Source organism: Meriones unguiculatus, chromosome 19, assembly GCF_030254825.1.
Source record: "Meriones unguiculatus strain TT.TT164.6M chromosome 19, Bangor_MerUng_6.1, whole genome shotgun sequence".
Taxonomy (NCBI): domain Eukaryota; kingdom Metazoa; phylum Chordata; class Mammalia; order Rodentia; family Muridae; genus Meriones; species Meriones unguiculatus.
Genome location: NC_083366.1, coordinates 16,914,556 through 16,934,946, shown reverse-complemented (window position 1 = coordinate 16,934,946; position 20,391 = coordinate 16,914,556). Strand labels below are relative to the sequence as shown.

Genomic DNA, 20,391 nt, shown 5'->3' with positions numbered 1-20,391 from the left:
TATGAGGAAGGTCACGTACCCTCACCCTTAGTTCATACAGGGAGAGCCTCACTGTTGTCACCTTGGCTCCAAGACCTGTAATGAATGTCAGTATGTAAGGTGTATATGGTAAAGAATGTATCTAACAAGTATACATTTGATTAGCTAATCATTGAAGAAAACTGTGAACATTTGATACTGATAAAAAGTACCAAAGAATTACGAATGGGGAGAGCTAAAAACATGATTAGCTGTATAGACAGCACTCTTAATAGCACTTTGAAGAACAGCCCATAATTTTAATAAAGTCTATGACATACCACGTATTCATTCTCCCACCCCCTACCCACCCTTGTGTGTGCGCACGAGAGAGAGCATGCATGTGTGTATCTGTGCCTGTGTCTCTGTGTGTTTGGGTAGGCTCGAGTGAGATAGAATCTTCAAAAACTTTAATATTTTGTTATAAAAGTAAGAATTATATACAAATGGTGTCTAAGTAGGATACAAAATAAGTAAAGCAGTTTGTAGATAACACACAGAAAGAGGCTGTGTTAGATGCAAACTGAGTAGTGGTCAGAATGAAGCAGTGAGGTATGGCAGGATCCAGTGCTCATGGCCTCAGAGAGGTATTCTCAAGGCGTTAGACAAGGCTTGATGTTGCTAACCCATTGGACATACCCAGCCAGGCCAACTGATACAGACTTCTGACACTGGCTCCAGTACTATGCTTGTCCCTTACTCTGAGAGTCACAGATGTACTGGAAAATGACCCTCGGACCTGAGCCTTTAATAATGGTCTGTTAATAATTGGTACCAAATGCATGGTATAGGTTTTCATTTCAGTGCTAAATCCTTTTCTTATATGCCCATCTGTCTGTTGGTGATGTAGTGTGGTCATCTGGTTCACATCAGTAGAACATTAGAGGGCCCATTAGTCACAAGAAGGGACAGATGGATCTATGCAGTAGGCCCCACTCTTTGCAATATCACTCACAGGCCAGGTGTTCTCGTCACACTTCAGCATGAAGCATGTTCATGTAGCTTTAAAGAAGTACAGCCTTTTTTTGGTCTGAGTGGGCATTCGCTAAAGACAAATAATTCCCATATTTGTACTACCACTTTGCTAAAGTGAAACTGAAAACTTAGTCCAGTGCTTCATAATACCCACAGTGTTTCTAATATAAATATGCCACTGTTTGACCATTATCAGAGAGACAAAGAGAGAGCTTCACTCGCAAGCACATTTGATCACCTGATTTCACACATTCCACATTGTGCTTCTATGCGTTGACACCAAAGAAGTGGGTGGCTGTTTTGGTTTTTACCACAACCCAACAAGCCCAATGGCTCCTTAAGGAGGGGCGGATGTGATTTGGGACATAATGAGAACTTATTTTATAGCAAAACCCTTAAGAGCTACTTTTCAAATCAGGAGGCAAAGCAAAGGAGCACACAGAAGCAGTGCTATTTCTAGGGCTCAGCAGCCAGGCCTAGTTATGTACTCAGCCAGTGAGCTATATACTGGTGGCTGCCAGTCTGCTTAGGAATGTTGCTAGAAAATCTTATCTCCCTTCCCCCCAGCACATATGGACCATTACCAGTCCGCTCTTCTTAAACAGATCAAATCTGTTGAAGAGATAGTTATTGAGTATTTGAATTTGAGTTATGAAAATTTAAAATTAAGCTGATTACTTGACTCCAATCTCTCTATATATAGAATCTTCTATTTAAGTCTTATATGTAAGAAGAGATACATTGTTGCCTTTACTTACTGTGAAGAGAATCACGGGGAAATACCTGAGGTATTTGAAGAACCTGTGACTTGAGAAATAAGGAGTGAGGGGGAAAAGGATGTTGAAATAATAAACAGCAAAGGCAGCAGGCTGGAACCCAATCTCCAAACCTGGCCCAAGATCTCTCAGCCTATCCTACACTCTTCCATTTTTTATTTTCATTTTGTTTCTTAACTTTCACTAATCATAAATTCATTCTAATAAAAAATATGTTGGCCGTAGGTTTAGCGTGTGTGTTACATCTGTCTATCTGTCTATCACGTACACGTGTAGATCAAGGACAGCTTGTAGGATCGTTCTCTCCTTCCATCATGGGGCCTTGAGAATAGATCTCAGGTCATCTGGCTTGGCATCAGTGCAAATACGCTTCAAGTGATTTAAGGCACTGCCAATTTCTGTTCGTCTGTATTGAGTTCCCACTGTGGAGATGATAAGATAAATCTGGAGACATTCAGGGCCAGTGACAACTGTAACCACTAACATTCAGTGGATACTTAGATCATGCTAGAGTAATTTGCATTCTGCATATTTATTTGCCTAACTCCCTGCATTCAGGTCCAGTTGGCCTGGCCACCAAGAAATGAAGAGGCTGAGTAATTTGTCTATATCCACATATCTGGAAAAATGACAAAGCCAAGATTAGAACCTGTGTCAGTCAGATTCAGAGCAGGAAATTTTAAGCAATGAGCTATAACTCCTCTGTAATATCTGTGAACCTGTTACGGAATGTGGAGTTTACACCATTACTCGTCCTGCAGCCACTTATGACCACATCTCACCATTTTCATGACAGCTATGTAATAGATAGAGGTTGCCAGTCTCCATTACCCTGGCGAGTTAATACAGAATACTCTCTTAACTTACATAATTACCTTCACAGCATTGAGAGAAGACAGCCCTAAGTTAGGATAGACAGTGTCCCCATTGAGCTGCGTCTGCTCAGTACTGGCTATGGCGCAAGTACCCCTTCTTAGTAGTCCACCTCTAGCAGTGAAAAGTGATACCACTAAAACTCAAAGGAGGTGTCCTGTGAGACACATAACCCAGTTCCTGTTCAAGATACATCACACATGCCCTGAGGCAACAAGGGATTAGATGGGGTGTGTGTGTGTGTGTGCACTCAATTTCGATTTAGAAACTTGTGCCTGTGGCTAACAGCACCTTTCTTTCCCTCTCTAGGCATGAATGCTTTACAATTACAGAATCTGGCAACACTGGCTGCCGCTGCGGCTGCCGCTCAAACCTCAGCCACCAGCACTAACGCAAACCCTCTCTCTACCACAAGCAGTGCCCTGGGAGCCCTCACAAGTCCCGGTGAGTGGAACGCCTTACTCTTCCTTCACATGATACGCGACAAAGATACAAGTTTTCATGCACCCAGAGGCAAGGGATGAGGTTAGATGTGTCCAGGACAAAGTAAGGAAAACCTGCACAGGGGGTCTGGTTTATTTTAGTTCCTGCTTTTTAATATTTACTTATTTTTAATTAGATGGTGTTTTGCCTGCTTGTATGTCTATGTGAGGGTGTTGGGTCTACTGGAATTGGAGTTACAGATGGCCACGTGAGTGCTGGGAATTGAACCCAGGTCCTTTGAAAGAACAGCCAGGGCTCCTGACCACTGCCCCATCTCTCCAGTCTAGTTCATACTTTCTTAGGAAGAAATTTGTATGCGTGTGTTTTATTTTCCAAAGATAAAATGAGAAAAGTTTTCAATGAAAAGAATTTACATCCTTTATTTTTACAAAAGTTTCCTTGGGTATTATTATAGCCACCTTCAGTCTTATGATCCTGCCTTTGTGTCCTATTCCCTTAAAGGGAAAAAAATTTAAGAATTTTCCACCGATTCTCAAACTCTCTGATCTTTTTAGTGCTGAATTTCACACCAAATCTATCCTGAACCTTTGAGTTTAAAATTCATGATGTAGTGAAGGACATGTGTCTTTTATTTATGGTCACGCTCTGGGCATGTAATTGAATGTCTTTTTTTTTCCCCCTAGAAATTTTGTTGCCTTATTCAAGGGCTAGTACCATTTTTCTTTTTTGTACAAGAAAGACCTAATGTGTTTGCTTAGTTACCATGATTTTTTTTCTTTATTTTTAAAAAAAGAAAAAAAAAAAAAAAAAAGACTGTTGGATTGTCTTCCGTCTCTAAGCTGTATGGGCCAATAATCCCCTCTCCTCCTCTGTAACCTATAAGGGAGTGGACTTGGACTATCTTACTTCTATCTTCTTGAAAATCCTATGCCCTTCTTTCACCTGTGTCCAGATGATTAGCTAAATCGTGGCAGAACTTTATTGTAATTGTGCAAGTAAAATAGGAAATGAAAGCTACCACATATAACCCACCAGCTTTCTCGAGAATTCTGACTTCAAGAAGCAATAAAGCATGTCCATTGAACCTGTAAAACTAAAGGGAAAATTAGGCCGTGGATACAACATTGTTTATCTAGAGAGCAATGTTTATGAGAATCTCCTGGATTTATCCTTAATGTGCTAAAATTTGTAGACAACAGCCCATAACTATGGTGATTTAATTCTTTCAAGTGTTTTTAAAATACACCATTACTCTGTATGGGCTTCATTTTATGGAATAAATAGTACTCCTGGAAAATCAACCTTTGACATTTTTTTTCAAGAAATTATATCTTTAATTTGATGCACAAATGCATCTGAATAAATCCTTAAATGACCCTATATTAACTACTTATCTTATTCTGACAAAACAACTTAAGTGGAGAAAAAGTTTTATTTTGCTCACAGTTCAAGGGTTCAAGTCCATCATGGTTGGGAAGTGACAGCTGCAGGGCCCTGAGGCTGCTGGTCACATTTGCTTCTACAGTCTGAAGCACAAGATGAAGCTGGAGCTCGGCTCACTTTCTCCTCTTCATTTGGCGGCTCCTCCAGATCAGGGTGTGGTATAACCCACATTCAGGGTAGGTCTTCCCTCTTCGGGGAACTATCTCTGGAACTAGCCTCACAGACACAGCTAAAGGTTTGTCTAGTAAGGGATCCTAGATCATGTTGAGCTGACAGTATCAAGCATCACAAACATCTCTGACATTAGTTTCTCCCTTATGAAAACAACAGTGATTTCCTTAAAATATATTAGTGTGAAAACATTATAATTCAGTAAATAATATTTATAAGGTATATTACAATGCTAGATACTGCCTTTGTATGGAGAAGTATGGCGTGTAAGCCAGAAATACATAATACTTAGGAGTCTTCATGTCTTTCAGGAGAGACCTCAGAAAATAAAGAACAAACTGTTAATTTAGATAAGGCTGTTGCTACTGATAGAACAGAATAAGGTTTACAGTGAAGGATCTGAACAAAGTCAGCCTCTATCAGAAGGTAGCATTTGTACCAAAGCCAGAATGGAAGGAAAGAACCCATGTAGTCGTCAGAAAAGGACAGGTTCCAGGAGGGGGGAGCTTGAATAGTAAACTAGCAAGGATAGTATCACTTCCAGGAATGGGGGCGGGGGGAACAGTAAGGCTTAACTGGGTATGTGTTCTCATACCTTTAATTTCAGCACTTGAGGAGGCAGTGGCAGATAGAGCTCTGTGACTTGCACCTCTGTAAGACCAGGCCAGCCTGGGGTATATAGTGGGTTCTAAGACAGCCAGAGAAAATAGTGAACCTGTCTCAAAAAAGAAAAAGAGAAAAAAAAAGAGAAAAGAAAAGAACAGAGGCCCATGTTAGTGGATCCATGGCCATTTGTGTTAGCTCTCCCATCACGGTGGCAGAAAGGCTGAATGCTTGACCTAACCTGCTTAGCTTAGTTTCAGTTTAGTCCCCTGTCATTTGGCCCTGTGTTTATGCCCATCACAAGAAACCTCAGCGTTAGTGAGAGCTGAGAAGTCTCTTTGCCTAATGGCAACAGGAAGTAAAGACAAAATACAGAAGGCGACCTTGGCAAGACACAGCTTTTAACAATGCACCCTCAGTGACCTGCTTCCTCTAGGTAGATCTCAACTCCAGAAGTTACTGCAGGCTTAGAAAGTTATGGCACTAGCTAGAGGGCATGCTCTCAATGTATGAGCCCAGAGGAGGTATTTCACATACGAACCCTAATGCTGTTCCATCCAGTATTTTGAAAATCATGAGTTTTTTATTTTGTATTGTGCTTTTGGGGTTTTGAGACAAGGTCTCCCTGTATGTCCTTGGCTGGCCTGGAACTCACAGAGCTGACCTGCCTCTGCCTCCCATGTGCTGGATTAAATGCATATGCCACCATGCCTAGCTATGAATTTTATTTGAACCTTCTTTATTTTTCCTTTTGATAGTTTTTATTTTAATTCAAATTATTACCTACATTAAAAAAGCAGTTAGGATAGAGAGGAATACACTCAACACATGATCTACTCAACTAAGAGGACACAGTGCACAGGCAGCTCTAGGCAAGAATAGAGGAAACCCGTGGGCGCCTTTATCTTTGAACTTGAAGTGAAGGGTGCTCAGACTAGGAAGATGGTCTGCTTGCCAGAAGGCAATCTTAATTATATGAAAACATTTCACATTTGCCTTCATCCTGCTCTGTGGTCAAAATGTCCCATTAGCCATGTGTCCTTCCCTGCCTTCTTGAAGCAGCATGCACTTCAGGATGACCAAAAGCGGATTTTCCCTCCTAGAGAATGCTCTGCATAAAAGCCAGGATTCCATTAGAACCTTTAAGTGTGGCAGCAAAACTATTTAAATCTTATAAGGAAAAACTATTTTTTTTTATTTTTTAGTGTAAAAGTAAATGTGTTTGGCTAAGTTCCATCAGGGACTTTGTCAGAGATGTAGAAAATGTGGTTGGTAATATTAGTAACATTCTTGACTCTCTTCTTTATCAGGATGATCAATTATAAAATAGTGTTAGGATCCATCACAGGACTAGTGCTGTTACACATTTTTTAAAATGCGAGTAAAGTGGGCTTACTGTCTATACCATGAACAGCCATACTGTAAAATACATGAAGCCTCATCTTCTCACTTCTACACCAGGTTTAAATTTACCCTGTGTTTAAATATGTCTCGTAAGTTCCAGACAAATTCATCTACAAAGGAAAGGGACAATTTAATCCCCAAACTATTAATTTTTTTCATAATTGTAAATTTATCTTTTCAATTTTGCATACTGAGAAAAAGTCTCCCTACAGCATTATTATAAATGATTTTAAATAGTCTTGGCTTTAAAACATGAAAGATTAAGCTTTAATTTTTGTTTTAAAAAAATCCCCTTAAGCAATAAATAGGTTCCTTTGTCTCATGGCCTTGAAATAAAAATTAAAATAGTTTAAATTGCCCGTGGTTAGAATAAAGTGTTTCATGCAATTATCAGATAGTAGTGAATAAAATTAGAAATTAAATCATGAAAGAATAAAAAGCAGGTAAGTGCATATTATTCCTTTTATGAGTTCCTCATGGGTCTTTGGAGCCTAATTTAATCGTGTTTCTTTTATTTTGATAGGATAATTTTTTCTTTATTTACTTCAGTCTTCTATTTAGTTAATTAATTCTTGGGTCATTTCTTATTACCCAGTTTTGAACCTGTTTTTGAGAAATGTGTTTGTTTTTATAGAAAGATACAAAGTGTATGTCCAGCAGATAGCTAGCTATTAAAGGCAGTAATATTTGTCTCCTACAATGTGTATACAGAGGTCTCTTGTCTAGTAATATTCAGAACATGGAAAATAGCATTAATTTCTCCATATGTGAACTTTTCTTAAGCATTTTCTGTCTAAAACCTAATACTGCACTTATCTACTGTATTATTTCACTGGCCTCCTGTTTTCTTTCTTCTTTTTTTTTTTTCCTTAAGAAAAAGATGTTTTAAAATTCTCCAAATGTTTCTCTAAGTGCAGACTCAGTCAAGTGCACACTTCAAGATAATGGATAATTTCTTTCAATAGCATAAGACATTTTAAAATGCCAGGAAGCGTTTCTCCATTCCCACTGTTGGCTCTTCAAAGAGTTCTCCCTTTAAATTCTTGGCAGTCTTTCTCAATATCTTTGGTCTCCTTGAAGTCTCAAAGTTCCAGGGAAATATTGATGTGACCTGCTGGAGCAACTGAGGTTAGAGGAGGTGTTCTCATGTGAGTCAGACCCTTTCCCTGTTCTGCCCTCTTCAGAGAGTAATGAATGATGCTGTCCATGTTCACATGCGTTATTCAGGCAGCTGCATGTATAACAAGATATGAAGATTGTCCCTAGGGGTTATCCTGCAGCCTTTCGGTTTGTAGGAGGCTCTGTTGTCTTAAATGTGTCTGTATCTGCATCAACAGAGAGCCTGCGCGATGTAGAAAGCAATTCATAGATCTCTGAGCCACCCTGTGAGCCTTTCAGTGTGTATGCCAGTGTATTCAAATGTGTTAGACCCTACATTTCCCCCAAGCAGTGCCTTATGGGCCTATGCTAAAGCCCAGAGAGACAGATAGAAGACACTTAGAGATGCGTCTATCTGAAGCTCGGGAGTCCACAGGTGAACGTCATCACTGACCTGTCCTGCTACCTTCCCACTCTGCTCAGCCTAATGGGATGCAGTGGCTGAGCTCTCATCCAGCCATGGCAGCAGCGTACCTTGTAAGTCTTCATCCTGGTCGGTTCACCCTACAAATGCCTTTTCTCAAAGCTGACACTAAGCTGATAGAGACCCGTGCTAGGTCTATACTGCAAGGCCCCAGTGCAGTTTCCATCCTCTGACCATTTTTCACACTGTTGACCAAATAAAATAACCCTGTTGTAACTTTAAATTTGGTTCAATGTGATCTAGGCTAAAGTAAAACACACTCTTGAGTATGGCATTCCATACTTGCTGGCTGCTCTTCCCTTTCCTGCCAGGAAGGCACTGCCTCTGGGTAGCCAAACCAAGTCATATCATTTTTTCATCACCAAACACATGCCAGACCATTCCACCTTTCTTCTTGCACTCTGTCTTCCCAGAATCTCGAGTTCTTCCTTTGCCTCATTCTTGAAAATCACTTAGCCATCTTCTGCTTATACAGCAGTGCTTGTTCTTGACACTGCACACAGGTGTAGAATTGGCTTTTGATTTATTTTGTTGCAACAAGATCTCACATTCGCCTGGCTGGCCTTGAACTCAGAGATCTGCCTGCCTCTGCCTCCTAAGTGCTGGGATTAAAGGTGTGTACAACCATGCCAGCCTAAAAGTGGCTTTAGAAAACCACATATTGCTACTTGTGTAAATTAAACTGCAGTAAAGATTTTTGTTATTATTTTTGTTTCAAGTATCTCTGTACTTAAATCTTTTTTTAATTCTTTATTAATTATACTTTATTCACTTTGTATCCCCCCTGTGGTTCCCTCCCTCCTTCACCCTCTGCATGTATGCCCCTCCCCAAGTCCACTGATAGGGGAGGACTTCTTTTCCTTCCTTCTGATCCTAGTCAATTAAGTCTCATCAGGAGTGGCTGCATTGTCTTCTTCTGTGGCCTGGTAATGCTGCTTCCCTCTCAGGGGGAGGTAATTAAAGAGCAGGCCAATCAGTTCATGTCAGAGACAGTCCCTGTTCCTATTACAATGGAACCCACTTGGACACTGAACTGCCATGGGCTATATCTGTGCAGGGGTCTTAGATTATCTCCATGCATAGTCCGTGGTTGGCATATCAGTCTCAGGAAAGACCCCTCTGCTCAGATTTTTTGGTTCTGTTGCTCTCCTTGTGGAGTTCCTGTCCTCTCCAGATCTTACTGTTTCCCACTTCTTTCCTAAGATTCCCTGCACTCTGCCCAAAGGTTGCCCATAAGTCTCAGCATCTGCATTGATAGTCTGCAGGGCAGAACCTTTCAGAGGTCCTCTATGTCAGGCTCCTGACTTGTTCTCTGTTTTCTCCTTCTTCTGATGTCCATCCTCTTTGCCTTTCTGGATAGGGACTGAGCATTTTAACAAGAGTCCTCCCTCTTGATTAGTTTCTTTAGGTGTACAGCTTTTAGTAGATTTATCCTATATTATATGTGTATATGAGTGAGTATATACCGTATGCGTCTTTCTGCTTCTGGGATAGCTCACTCAAGATGATCTTTTCCAGATCCCACCATTTACCTGAAAATTTCATGATTTCCTTGTTTTTTATTGCTGAGTGATATTCCATTGTGTAGATGTACCACAATTTCTGCATCCATTCTTCAGTTGAGGGGCATCTAGGCTGTGTCCAGCTTCTGGCTATTAAAATAAGGCTGCTACAAACATGGTTGAGCAAATGTCCTTATTGTGTACTTGAGCCTCTTTTGGGTATATGCCTAGGAGTCATATAGCTGGATCTTGAGGAAGTGCTATTCCTAGTTGTCTAAGAAGTGCCAAATTGCTTTCCAGAGTGGTTGTATAAGTTTACATTCCCACCAGCAGTGGAGGAGGGTTCCCCTTTCTCCACAACCTCTCCAGCATGTGTTGTCACTTGAGCTTTTTATCTTAGCCATTCTGATGGGTGTAAGGTGAAATCTTAGGGTCATTTTGATTTGCATTTCCCTTATGACTAAGGACATTGAGTATTTCTATAAGTGTTTCTCTGCCATTCAATATTCCTCTATTGAGAATTCTCTGTTTAGCTCTGTACTCCATTTTTTAATTGGATTACTTGATTTGTTGCTGTTTATCTTCTTGAGTTCTTTATATATACTGGATATTAGTCCTCTGTCAGATACAGGGTTGCTGAAGATCCTTTCCCAATCTGTAGGCAGTAGTTTTGTTCTGAGGACAGTGTCTTTTGCTTTACAGAAGCTTTCAATTTCATGAGGTCCCATTTATTGATGGTTGCTCCTAGAGATTGTGCTGTTGATGTTCTATTCAGGAAGTTGTCTCCTATGCCAATGAGTTCAAGGCTCTACCCCACTTTTTCTTCTAAGCAGTTTATTGTGTCTGGTTTTATATTGAGGTCTTTGATCCACTTGGACTTTACTTTTGTGCAGGGTGATAAGTATGGATCTATTTGCATTTTTCTGCATGTAGACATCCAATTAGACCAGCACAGTAAAAGGTCTTCTGGAGGTATCTCCATCCCTGATCTCAAGCTGTACTATAGAGCAACAATACTAAAAACTACATGGTACTAGCATAGAAACAGAATGGTGGATCAATGGAATCGAATAGAAGACCCTGACATAAATCCACACACTGATGGACAGCTGAGTTTTGACAAAGATGCCAAAACCATTCAATGGAAAAAAGACAGCATCTTCAACAAATGGTGCTGGTCTAACTGAATATACTTAAATCTTAATCAATGTAAATGACTTCCTCATCAATTAAGCCTTCGATGCAGTGTGCTTATCACTCTAACATAAATGCTTAACTAAGTCTACCCCTGAATCAATAGCAGTTCCTTCCTAGGGAGCTTCCAGCACAGAGCTCCTAGGGGACAGAGAAGGGGAAGAAAGCTATCTCCATGGGGTGAGCATCCTATGTCACAGCACTATCCTCTCTGCTGCCAAAGGACACGCTTCATCCCTCCACCCTAACACCCAGCATCTGGCTCTGGCGACAGTCGTTTAAACATACGCATTTGTCTCACACTCTAGTCAGGAGTCCTCAGCCTTCCTAACGCTGTGGCTGCTAAACACAGCTCCTCGTGTTGTGCCGACCCCAACTGAAACATTCTTTTCTGTTGCTGCTTCCTAACTGTATCTTGCTACTGTTAGGAACTGTAATGTAAATATCTGATGTGCAGCTCCAGTACCCACAGGTTGAGAAGCACTGCTCCAGACAGTACTACACTTTCAAAGTAGAAATACTTTTCTGTTCACAACTGCCCTGTGCATTTTAAACACCACACTAGCTTCTAAAGGGTCAGTCCATCCATCTGTCCATCTTCCTTCCTTTCATTCTTTCTTTCTTTCTTGGTTTTTCAGGACAGGGCATCTCTGTGTAGCCCTGGCTATCCTGGAAACTCATTCTATAGACCAGGCTGGCCTCAAACTCACAAGGATCTGCCTGACTTTGCCTAGGGTTTTTTTTTTTCTAATGTTTTTATTTTTTATGTTAATGGAACAGACACATGAAAAGTCCTTATTTAGTATATTATAAGAGCCGTTCCTTCTCTTTCACTACAATGCATGCATCTGTGAGGTGATACCTGACGCAGTCAGCCTAGGATTTGTTCCTGAGGAATCCAAATACAGCCATACCTTTCATGTGAATACTCACCTCTGACAGGATGCTGAGAATTAGTCAATGCTGACATCTTAGAACAAAATTATATATAGTAGTCTGGTTTATTACAAGATTCTTACAAAGTTGGCTTTCAAATGTTCTTATTTCACAGGTACAGAATAAGGAAACACTGTTTATCAACTAAAAGCACTTCATTTTCAGAACCACCTACTCTAAGGTAGACTTTTGAAAAATGACACAAATCATCCTTAGCAAGTACCCCTTAATTACATGTATATATTGTTAATTCCACATAGCAATGGAATGCCTACACTGGTTAGAAAAATGAGATCCATTTAGCCTAGAGTAATTTTACTTATAATGTACTTACAGAACATGGCATTGTAGTAGTTCAGGACCGTACTCATAAAGAATGCCTGTTTCATACCCTTCCGTTGTTCCCCTCACGCCTATTGTTTTCCGTTGTTTATCATCGCAGAAAGGAAATGAATCTCAAAGCACTCAATTCTCCTGTATTATATTGTCTGTATTTTAGGTAAGCAGAGTCAAAACAGTAAAATGAGCTATTTATTTTTGGGGTAAATCAGTCAAATATCCTCACACCCTTTTACTACAGAAAAGATTGACATTCACTTCTTGACTCATTTCCTCTTAAATCGTACTGGCTCATTTCCTGTAAGTTTCAATGCTTTTGAGCTGCTTTTCTAAAAGTTTCCATGTCTGTTCTTGGTCCTGACATTATGAAACTCAATGGAATAAAGTATTACATTTGAGCTTTTATAAGTAAAATGACACTGTAGTAATTATAATCTAATAATGTAGTCTTCATCCACTCAGCAAATATTTATTGAGCATCTATTGTGAACCTGGAATTCTTTTTTCCCTTTATTTTTCTGTATATGAGTGTTTTGCCTGTGTGTATGCATGTCCACCACACAATTGGAGTTATGGGTGGTTTGGGGCCACTATGTAGTACCAGAAATCAAACCTGGGATCTCTGCAAGAACAAGAGCTCTAAACTATTAGCCTTGTATGTGGAATTCTTTAAGTACTTAACACATTAGTAGATAAAATTGACACAAGTCTTTTCTCACATTACCGTTAGCTTTTTAAGAACCATTTTTATAAGACTTCCCATAGTAAAGTGAATTCAGCAGCCTTTAGGTATAAACTATAATTTGTACACTTTTAACAAACTTTAAATAACATTTTTATACCTTATACTAAAGTTTTGATTTGGATAGAAGTGAGGAAACAATCTTCTTTAGTTTTCCTTCTCTTCTTTAAACTGTATGTTTTTCTATATATTCAATGTAATCAGGAGTTCTGGGTAGTTTTTGTTCTTGTTTATAGATTTGACAAAGAACAAAACTAGAAGCATGAGGATTTTGTCATGAGAACAAGTGTGTTCTCACTCCTGTTTGGAAGCTTCCCAGTAGAATCACTATATGATAACCAAGGATGTTGTTGTTGTTTAACATGTTAAAATCTGATATTTTTTTTAAAACCAAATTGTTAGAAATAGAGTGTTCTTTTTGGGAAAGGTTATCTTTTTAGCAGGAATCTGCCACTGTAAGGATAAAAGATGCAAATATTTCTCAACCAGATTTTTTTTTTAATATAGAACCTCCTTTATATTATACTTTTCATCAAGAAAATGAGTTGGGGCTGGAGAAGTTATCTCAATTGTTAACACTGGCAGTTCTTCCAAGTTCAATTCCTAGCACCCATATGGTAACTCACAACCGAAACTCCAATTCCACACCTCTTCTGGCTTCCACAGACACCAGACACACACATGGTACACAGACTTACTTATAAGCAAAACAATCACACATTTTAAATAATGATAACTTTTAAAGAAAATGATTGTGGGGAGTCTGAAATAGTCAAACCCACAGCTAGTTCTTTAATGCATTAGTATCTTCATATGTGAGATGGTCTGGGCCCCTGCCAGCAGAGTAACTTTGGCACAGGAGCTGGGTAGCCAGTGGTTTGTGTGTCACTCCTAACCTAGAGCAGACTAGAGGCTCTCAATTGCCCTGAGCTAATTCAAAGTTGATACAGCTGAACCGCTGAGGGAACAGATGTTTAAGGCTCACCACACAGTCATCCTCAGATTGAAGTCAGCAGAGTCCACCTAGGCCCCTTACTCAGGAAGCAGTCCCTGTGATAACTCCTCAGGACTGTTACACAGTCAGTGTGTTGTTGTCTTGGCTGCAGTTTTTAAAAATTTATAGACATTGACTAATTCTTCATGTCTGTTTTTTTGCTCTTTCTGTTCCTGTGTAAGTATCAGTGAGCATTTTTATTATCGGTCATCACAGTCCCCATACTGTACAGCAAATACCCAATTCTCTTGTGATATTTAAGTGAATTCAGTGGTGTGTTTTCTATCCATCATAACCACTTAATGAGATTTTTATTCTTCACAGTTATCTCTGTTGCTGTGAAATACAGTTATGCATCATTACTAGCACTGGTGAAAAGTATTAAGTATTAATTGCCTGTGTTCTGTAATAGATGAGAAAAACAAAACATGATTCTAGTCATACCTCCCTAGAATTTTATTATCTAATGTCTATTTTTTAAAAAAGCTCTTGAGAAACTTTTGAACCAATGACCTCACACATGCTAGGCAAGTGCTCTACCACTGAGTCGCAGTCCAGCCCTAAACTTTTGCTGTGACAACCTCAAGTCAATATAGTTTTCTCCCCACCCCCACATCAACCTGGAATTAGTAGGAATTGAGCCAAGAACCTCATTCATACTAGGCAAGCAAAACTTTTTTTAAGAAAAAAATAAAAGGAGTTTTCATTTTATGTGTGGATTAATTTTTTGAACTCCTTATAACTTATATATCACAGATACATAGAAAAAAATACTCAAACCTGTAAAATTTAGTTGGAGATCATTCACAAAGGGAAAGTTCATGGTTGGTGACAAGAAGGACTTAGTCCTGAGGAAATGAGAATTTTGATAGATAAGTAGGTAATTAGGTATTTAAACCCAAATCTTAAAAAATAGGATTTTTTTTTTGTAAGTAGAAATAGAATGAAAGACATGTCAAATGTGAATGTATAGGTAAAATGATCTAGTCAGAAAATGGATCTTCTCATTTATTTCAAAGTATGAGGTGTATAGAAAATAAAAACCATGGAGGACCCTTTCAGGCTCTAAAGCTTAGAGCCAGAATTTGTTGCAGCATTGAAAAGCCGTCTATGTGTGGACTTCAACCCCAAGGACGTCAGTCACTAATATTAGGTACCAGTTTGATGTGAAGGGGAAAAACAGAAGACAGACCCCAGCGTGTGCGGTTTTGGCAATCAGTAGGACAATGTTTGTGGTAGTAGAGAGTTGTTCAAGGGGAAAGATACCTGTGTAGTATGAGATGATTTGATTTGGCACATGTTAAAACTGAGCTCAGTGGAATATATCTAACAGGTTGACTAGTTCATCCTCACAGCTAGAAGAGTGAACTGAAAATCAGCTACAGAGACAAAACCACTGACTTAAAGTAAATCATTAAAGTAGCATCAACAAGGAAGAAAATAAAGGACTGTATAAATCCTTAGTTTTACATATGGGATAGATGGATGGAGCAAGAGGTAGAAAGTTCTCTGAATGATCCAGTTTCAAGAATGCCACACAGAAAAGGATTAGGAAAGGTAAGAGCAGCAAAGTGATGTTGTGGCATTGACATTTATGTGGCTTTGGAACAGTTCTTTAGGGAAAGAGAAAGAGAGATAAAGCCTGGAATTACAGACAACTTTTTATGGAATTTGGAGAAATGGCTTAGCATTTTAAAGCACATCCTTCTCCAATAGAGGAATGAATTAGGTTCCCAACACTCACATCAAGCCATTGGCAACCATCCAGTTCCAGGGGATCAAGTGCCACTGGCTTCTTTAGACATGCACATTCACAGCATACCCCAAAACATACACACATAATTAAAATTAATTTTAAAAATAAGTAATTCTTAAAAGTTTGGAAAAATGCATCATTGCCAAGGAAAATGTTTTTAAGATGGATAAAACAAACATTTTCCTAGACTGAAGAGAAGTATCTAGAAAAAAAGAAACCAAAGAGGTGGATGTGAGGTGAAAACTGGAAGACTAGAGTAGGAAGGCGGATTGGAGGGTTATGACAGTCACAGAACAGTCCCTGGAAGAGTCAGTCCTCAGGCTGACCCCACAGATGAATCTCTCTGATAACATTTCCCAACCCTTGCCTTTTCATCTCTCCCAGACACCTAGTCCACAAGGTGAAAAGCAGAATAGCAAAGAAATGATGAATAAATGGATTGAAACTTTGAAGAACTGACATACATACAGTTTTCCAACTGGCTACCAAGATGTCCTTCCAAAGATTAGAAGTTAGCCATTCTGCTCAGTACAGTCAACCTAGTTAAACAGGACTTAACTTCTGGAAGTCCTTAGGTAAAGCTGACTACAGAACCTGGGCTTACTGGTTCAGTATCGCAACCCAGCCAAGTGTATTGGAGAAACTGCCTTGATTTGTAGACCTGGTTAACATCTTTATATGCCTTTCCCCATTTCAGGTCTAGTTCCAAAGCCTTTTTTAGGAACAGTACTTGAAATTCACCCCCTTTTCTGCTGGTATGCCTTCTAAAGTTATAAGTATTTAGAAAAAAAATGCACCCATAGCCAGGCCTGTTGGCAAAGGCCAGTACATCTCAGTTACCTGGCAGAATGATCACAGTTTAAGGCCAGCCTAGTCAACTTTGTAAGACCCTGTCTTAAAGAGTAAAATCAAGCTGAGGCTCTTGGTCTCTAATAAAGCACTTACTTAGCCTTGTGGACAATTCCTAGTACTGCTGAACAGGGAAGGGGGGGAGGGGGAGTGGAGGGTGGGAATAGCTCACCCAGAATGTAGAACTGGACTAACAATTACCCCAGTTAGCCTGACAGCGATGACTCTGCATAGTCTTGCTTAAGTAATCTGCTAACTAAGGATCAAAAAGAGCTTCTAAGACATGAGGAAAAACTCAGCCTAACTGGGAACATACCAGAATTGAAGCAAAAGAATACTGACCTCACATATAGGTGAAAATCTTCAATATCTAGATCTGGAAACAAGAAAAATTCCTATTCAGAGTAGGGGTTTAAAAAACAGTAAAAAAAAAAAATTAGTGTAGAAAGTGCCATTTTTGTTATAGAAAATGCTGACATCTTAGCAAGAGTCAGTAGAGCTAATCATTTGATTTTTTCTAATCTGTTTTCCTCCCAGCTTGCATCCCAGGATCCTTACACTTTGTAGCTTTCCTGCTGAGCAACTCTCCTAGATCTTGATGGAGTGACAGAATCCCCAGCTGAATCCCCTACTTCGTCTCCTCTAACTCCTTCTCCCCTGGCTAGCAAGAAGTCCAGCCCTATTCTCTCCCATGCTCAGTGATTGGCTGTAAGCCAATTTGACATATCAGGGTACCATTGGGGAGCAGGGTTTATACAACATTAAAACAGGAGATTATCAGAACAAGGCTTGCAACTATAAATGGGGGATACAGAAATCAGCATTTGAATTACACAATAACCTTATGCCTACAGTAAACTATAGTTATTGTTTCTAAAATAAAATTTCAAGTATTGTGAGGGAATTATTTGGTATGGAGAACTGCTAACCAGGATCCAGAGGAATTCCTGTGGCCTCTTGCCTTGGAAAATAAATACTTCTGCAATCTTCAGAAGAGTGGTAGGATGTGAATGTAAATGCTTGTATGACTTCCTTGCTGTTCCCCCCCTTTTGTGCTTTATGCCCAGGGGACAGAAAACTTCCCATGGTGCCTAAAATGAATAATTGGAAGACTAAACCCTCCTTGGCAAAGACAAAACAGTGCTATTGGGTTAAATAAGAGTGGACATCTATGTCTGGGTGGGTTTAATTTTCAAGGACCAGGCACTGAGGCCTGTCCAGAGTTTTTTGTTTGTTTTTTGCTTTTTGTTTTTTGTCCAGGCAACACACTGATGTGTGCTCTGTGGTGGCTGCTTGAAGAGACAAAGCTTTGCTGATACACATTCTGATGCAGACAAGCCCATATCTCTGTTTTCCAAATGGAGGCAGTAAGACATGAACTTCTAAGGTTCTGTTATCCAAAGAAGAATCTGTCAGAGCATAGATTCTGGCCATCCCCTCATCTGGGAAACTCTCTTTCCACCATAAGGAAGGTCAGCCGTTAGGCAGGTAGTTAGTAAAGCAGATGACAGGGGCCTTCTTTCCTCCGACTGTTTTTTTTTTTTTTTTTTTTTTTCAGGGGCCACAGCCTGGTCATATCATAAATTATAAGGGCAAAAAGTCTTCATGGTCATCTATCCAGATACCTCATTTGTAATCCTGACACGGAGCCAGAGGCTAAAGGATAGTTTGTCTGGAGGGGAAAATGTTTTACCAGAGGTGTTGAGACAGTTATTTCTATAACACTTTAAAAGACTTGAGAGTAAGAGTTCCTGGGAAACAAGACCTCTCTTTCTGGGTCTTTGTATTTTCATTTTCTCACCCCTGTCAGTAGTTGTCAACATCATTTTCAGTCTGTATCCATGACCATTTGTAAAAGCGCATGTCTGTCTGAGGGCAGCTATGGAGGGGAATGTACTTTTTTAAAGACAGAATCTCACTTTGTATCTCTGGCTGGCTTGGAACACTATTGAACCAAACTGGCCTTGAACTCACAGAGATCCAGCTGCCTCTGCCCCTGCCCCTGTCCCATGTATATGCTTATACCTTTGTCTATTCCTCTGCCTCTCTGCTTCCCAGTTGCTGGCATGTAGCAGGCCCCACCACAGCTGGCAAAGTACTTTTACCTTGATAAATGATCGAGCAAAATATTATTGAAGTATCAGTGTTCTCTTTCTCTCTACTCCATTCTTAACAGATCCATGTGTGGTAAAATTATATAAATTTTATTCTTTCAAACTCAAGACCTCAAAGGCCATTTTCATCTCTATAAGTGTGTCTTCATGGGACTGGAGATGGTACCAAAAATAATATAGTTTATTGACAATCACTACGATAGATTTCTTTCAAACAAACTAGTGAGTATTCCAAAAGGCATTTGATAATGAAATTTAAAGTTAGGAAATCAGTGAGACTACTTTGTATTTTTAAAGTATGGTATTTGTCCACATCGTTTTTTCCTCTTCCAAAACTTTGGCTCTCATGGAGTAAAAGATTTGGAAAATAGTTTCAAGTCACAATCTAGTTCTGAGACAGAATTTTCTGGTCTTCAGAGAATCCCTCTGTGTGTGTGTGTATACACACACACACACACACACACTTCCCGCTATGAATGGGCAGTGAAAGTCACCAGCGAACATGGGATAAAACACATGTTCCCATAGATTGTCAAATAATGAGAGGACACCAACTCAAAACCTTTTATGCTGGTATGTAACACGGTCTCTCTTTTCTCCCATCACCCCTTCCTTTTCTCTCTCTCTTCTCAAAAATCTCAGAAATAAGTTAAAATAAGAGGTGGGGTTATCAGAGAATAATTAGGCTCCAGGGGAGAAGAGACACTCTGTATTTCACTAATGCCCTAGGGTTGTGATTAGCTTATAATGATAGTGCCCATGTCATGGCATAATAATTCTGCCCCTCACATTGTTTTCCTACACTGCTGGAATACAGCATCCAAGATGATCGGAGACAAGACAGCAACCACAGGCTCCCATGCCTTACATTTTCTCTGTGTTCACAATTGTTTTGTTTCCTAAACCACAAAGACGAAGCGCGTTCACTACCTAATTATTTTGTGGAAAGTGGTTAATGAATGCACTGAAGGCAATTCTTGTTCTTTTCTATTGTTGCTGTTTTATGTAGCTTAAAAGAAAACTCTTGCTGCCCGGAAAATTTAGGGAAGAGGGTCAGTGTAAGAAAATGTGCTTTCCCTGTGAAGGCTGTATAGAGTTGTGCTGGATATGGCCTGCAAACACACAGGTAAAGGGGTTTCTTGATACAGAAAAACACTTCAGTAAAGACGTGGCAGGTGTGAGGCAGCAACAACCCCCTAGTGGGCATTTTCTCTACCTTCCATGTCACATCGGACTCCTCAGAAGGATTAAGTAAAGGCCATTCCTAGCAGCCAGCAGTCAGCCTTCCCCAAACAGCGATTCTGTACACTAACCCACCTTCTGTAGATTATAAGAAAGCAATAGGGAAGTTTCGTAGTGTGTTTCCAGTGGATCTCAGGGCAAGTAGAGTCACAAATGGCCTTGGATTTGGGCCTCACATCTAATTATGCACTTGAGTGGCCACTTGCAAGCTGAGAGTAGCCATCTACTCATTTCCTCTCAAGAATTGTATCAGGAGAATGAAAAGTGTCCCTGGCTCTATTCTGGTGACATGAAGGCAGCATCTGGCTTCACTGGTTTTATTTTTAAGTGCCTTTACTTTCCATAGCATATAGCAAAAAGAAACAGTTTGGTGTGTCCTCCACTAAGCCATGGCTTCTTCTGGGTCATTAGAAACCCTACAGTAAGGCTGTCAC

The 20,391-nt window shown here is 39.8% G+C and overlaps 1 protein-coding gene across 28 annotated transcripts in view; it reads left to right on the top strand.

Annotated features, from left to right (window-relative positions):
• Positions 1-20,391, top strand: part of Celf2 (CUGBP Elav-like family member 2) — an 860,969-nt gene that overhangs the window by 810,705 nt on the left and 29,873 nt on the right. For all 28 annotated transcript variants that reach the window (XM_060372818.1, XM_060372830.1, XM_060372809.1 and 25 more), the window contains one exon: positions 2,952-3,086. In XM_060372818.1, coding sequence (XP_060228801.1) covers positions 2,952-3,086 — 135 coding nt within the window. The remainder of the gene's footprint in view (positions 1-2,951; positions 3,087-20,391) is intronic.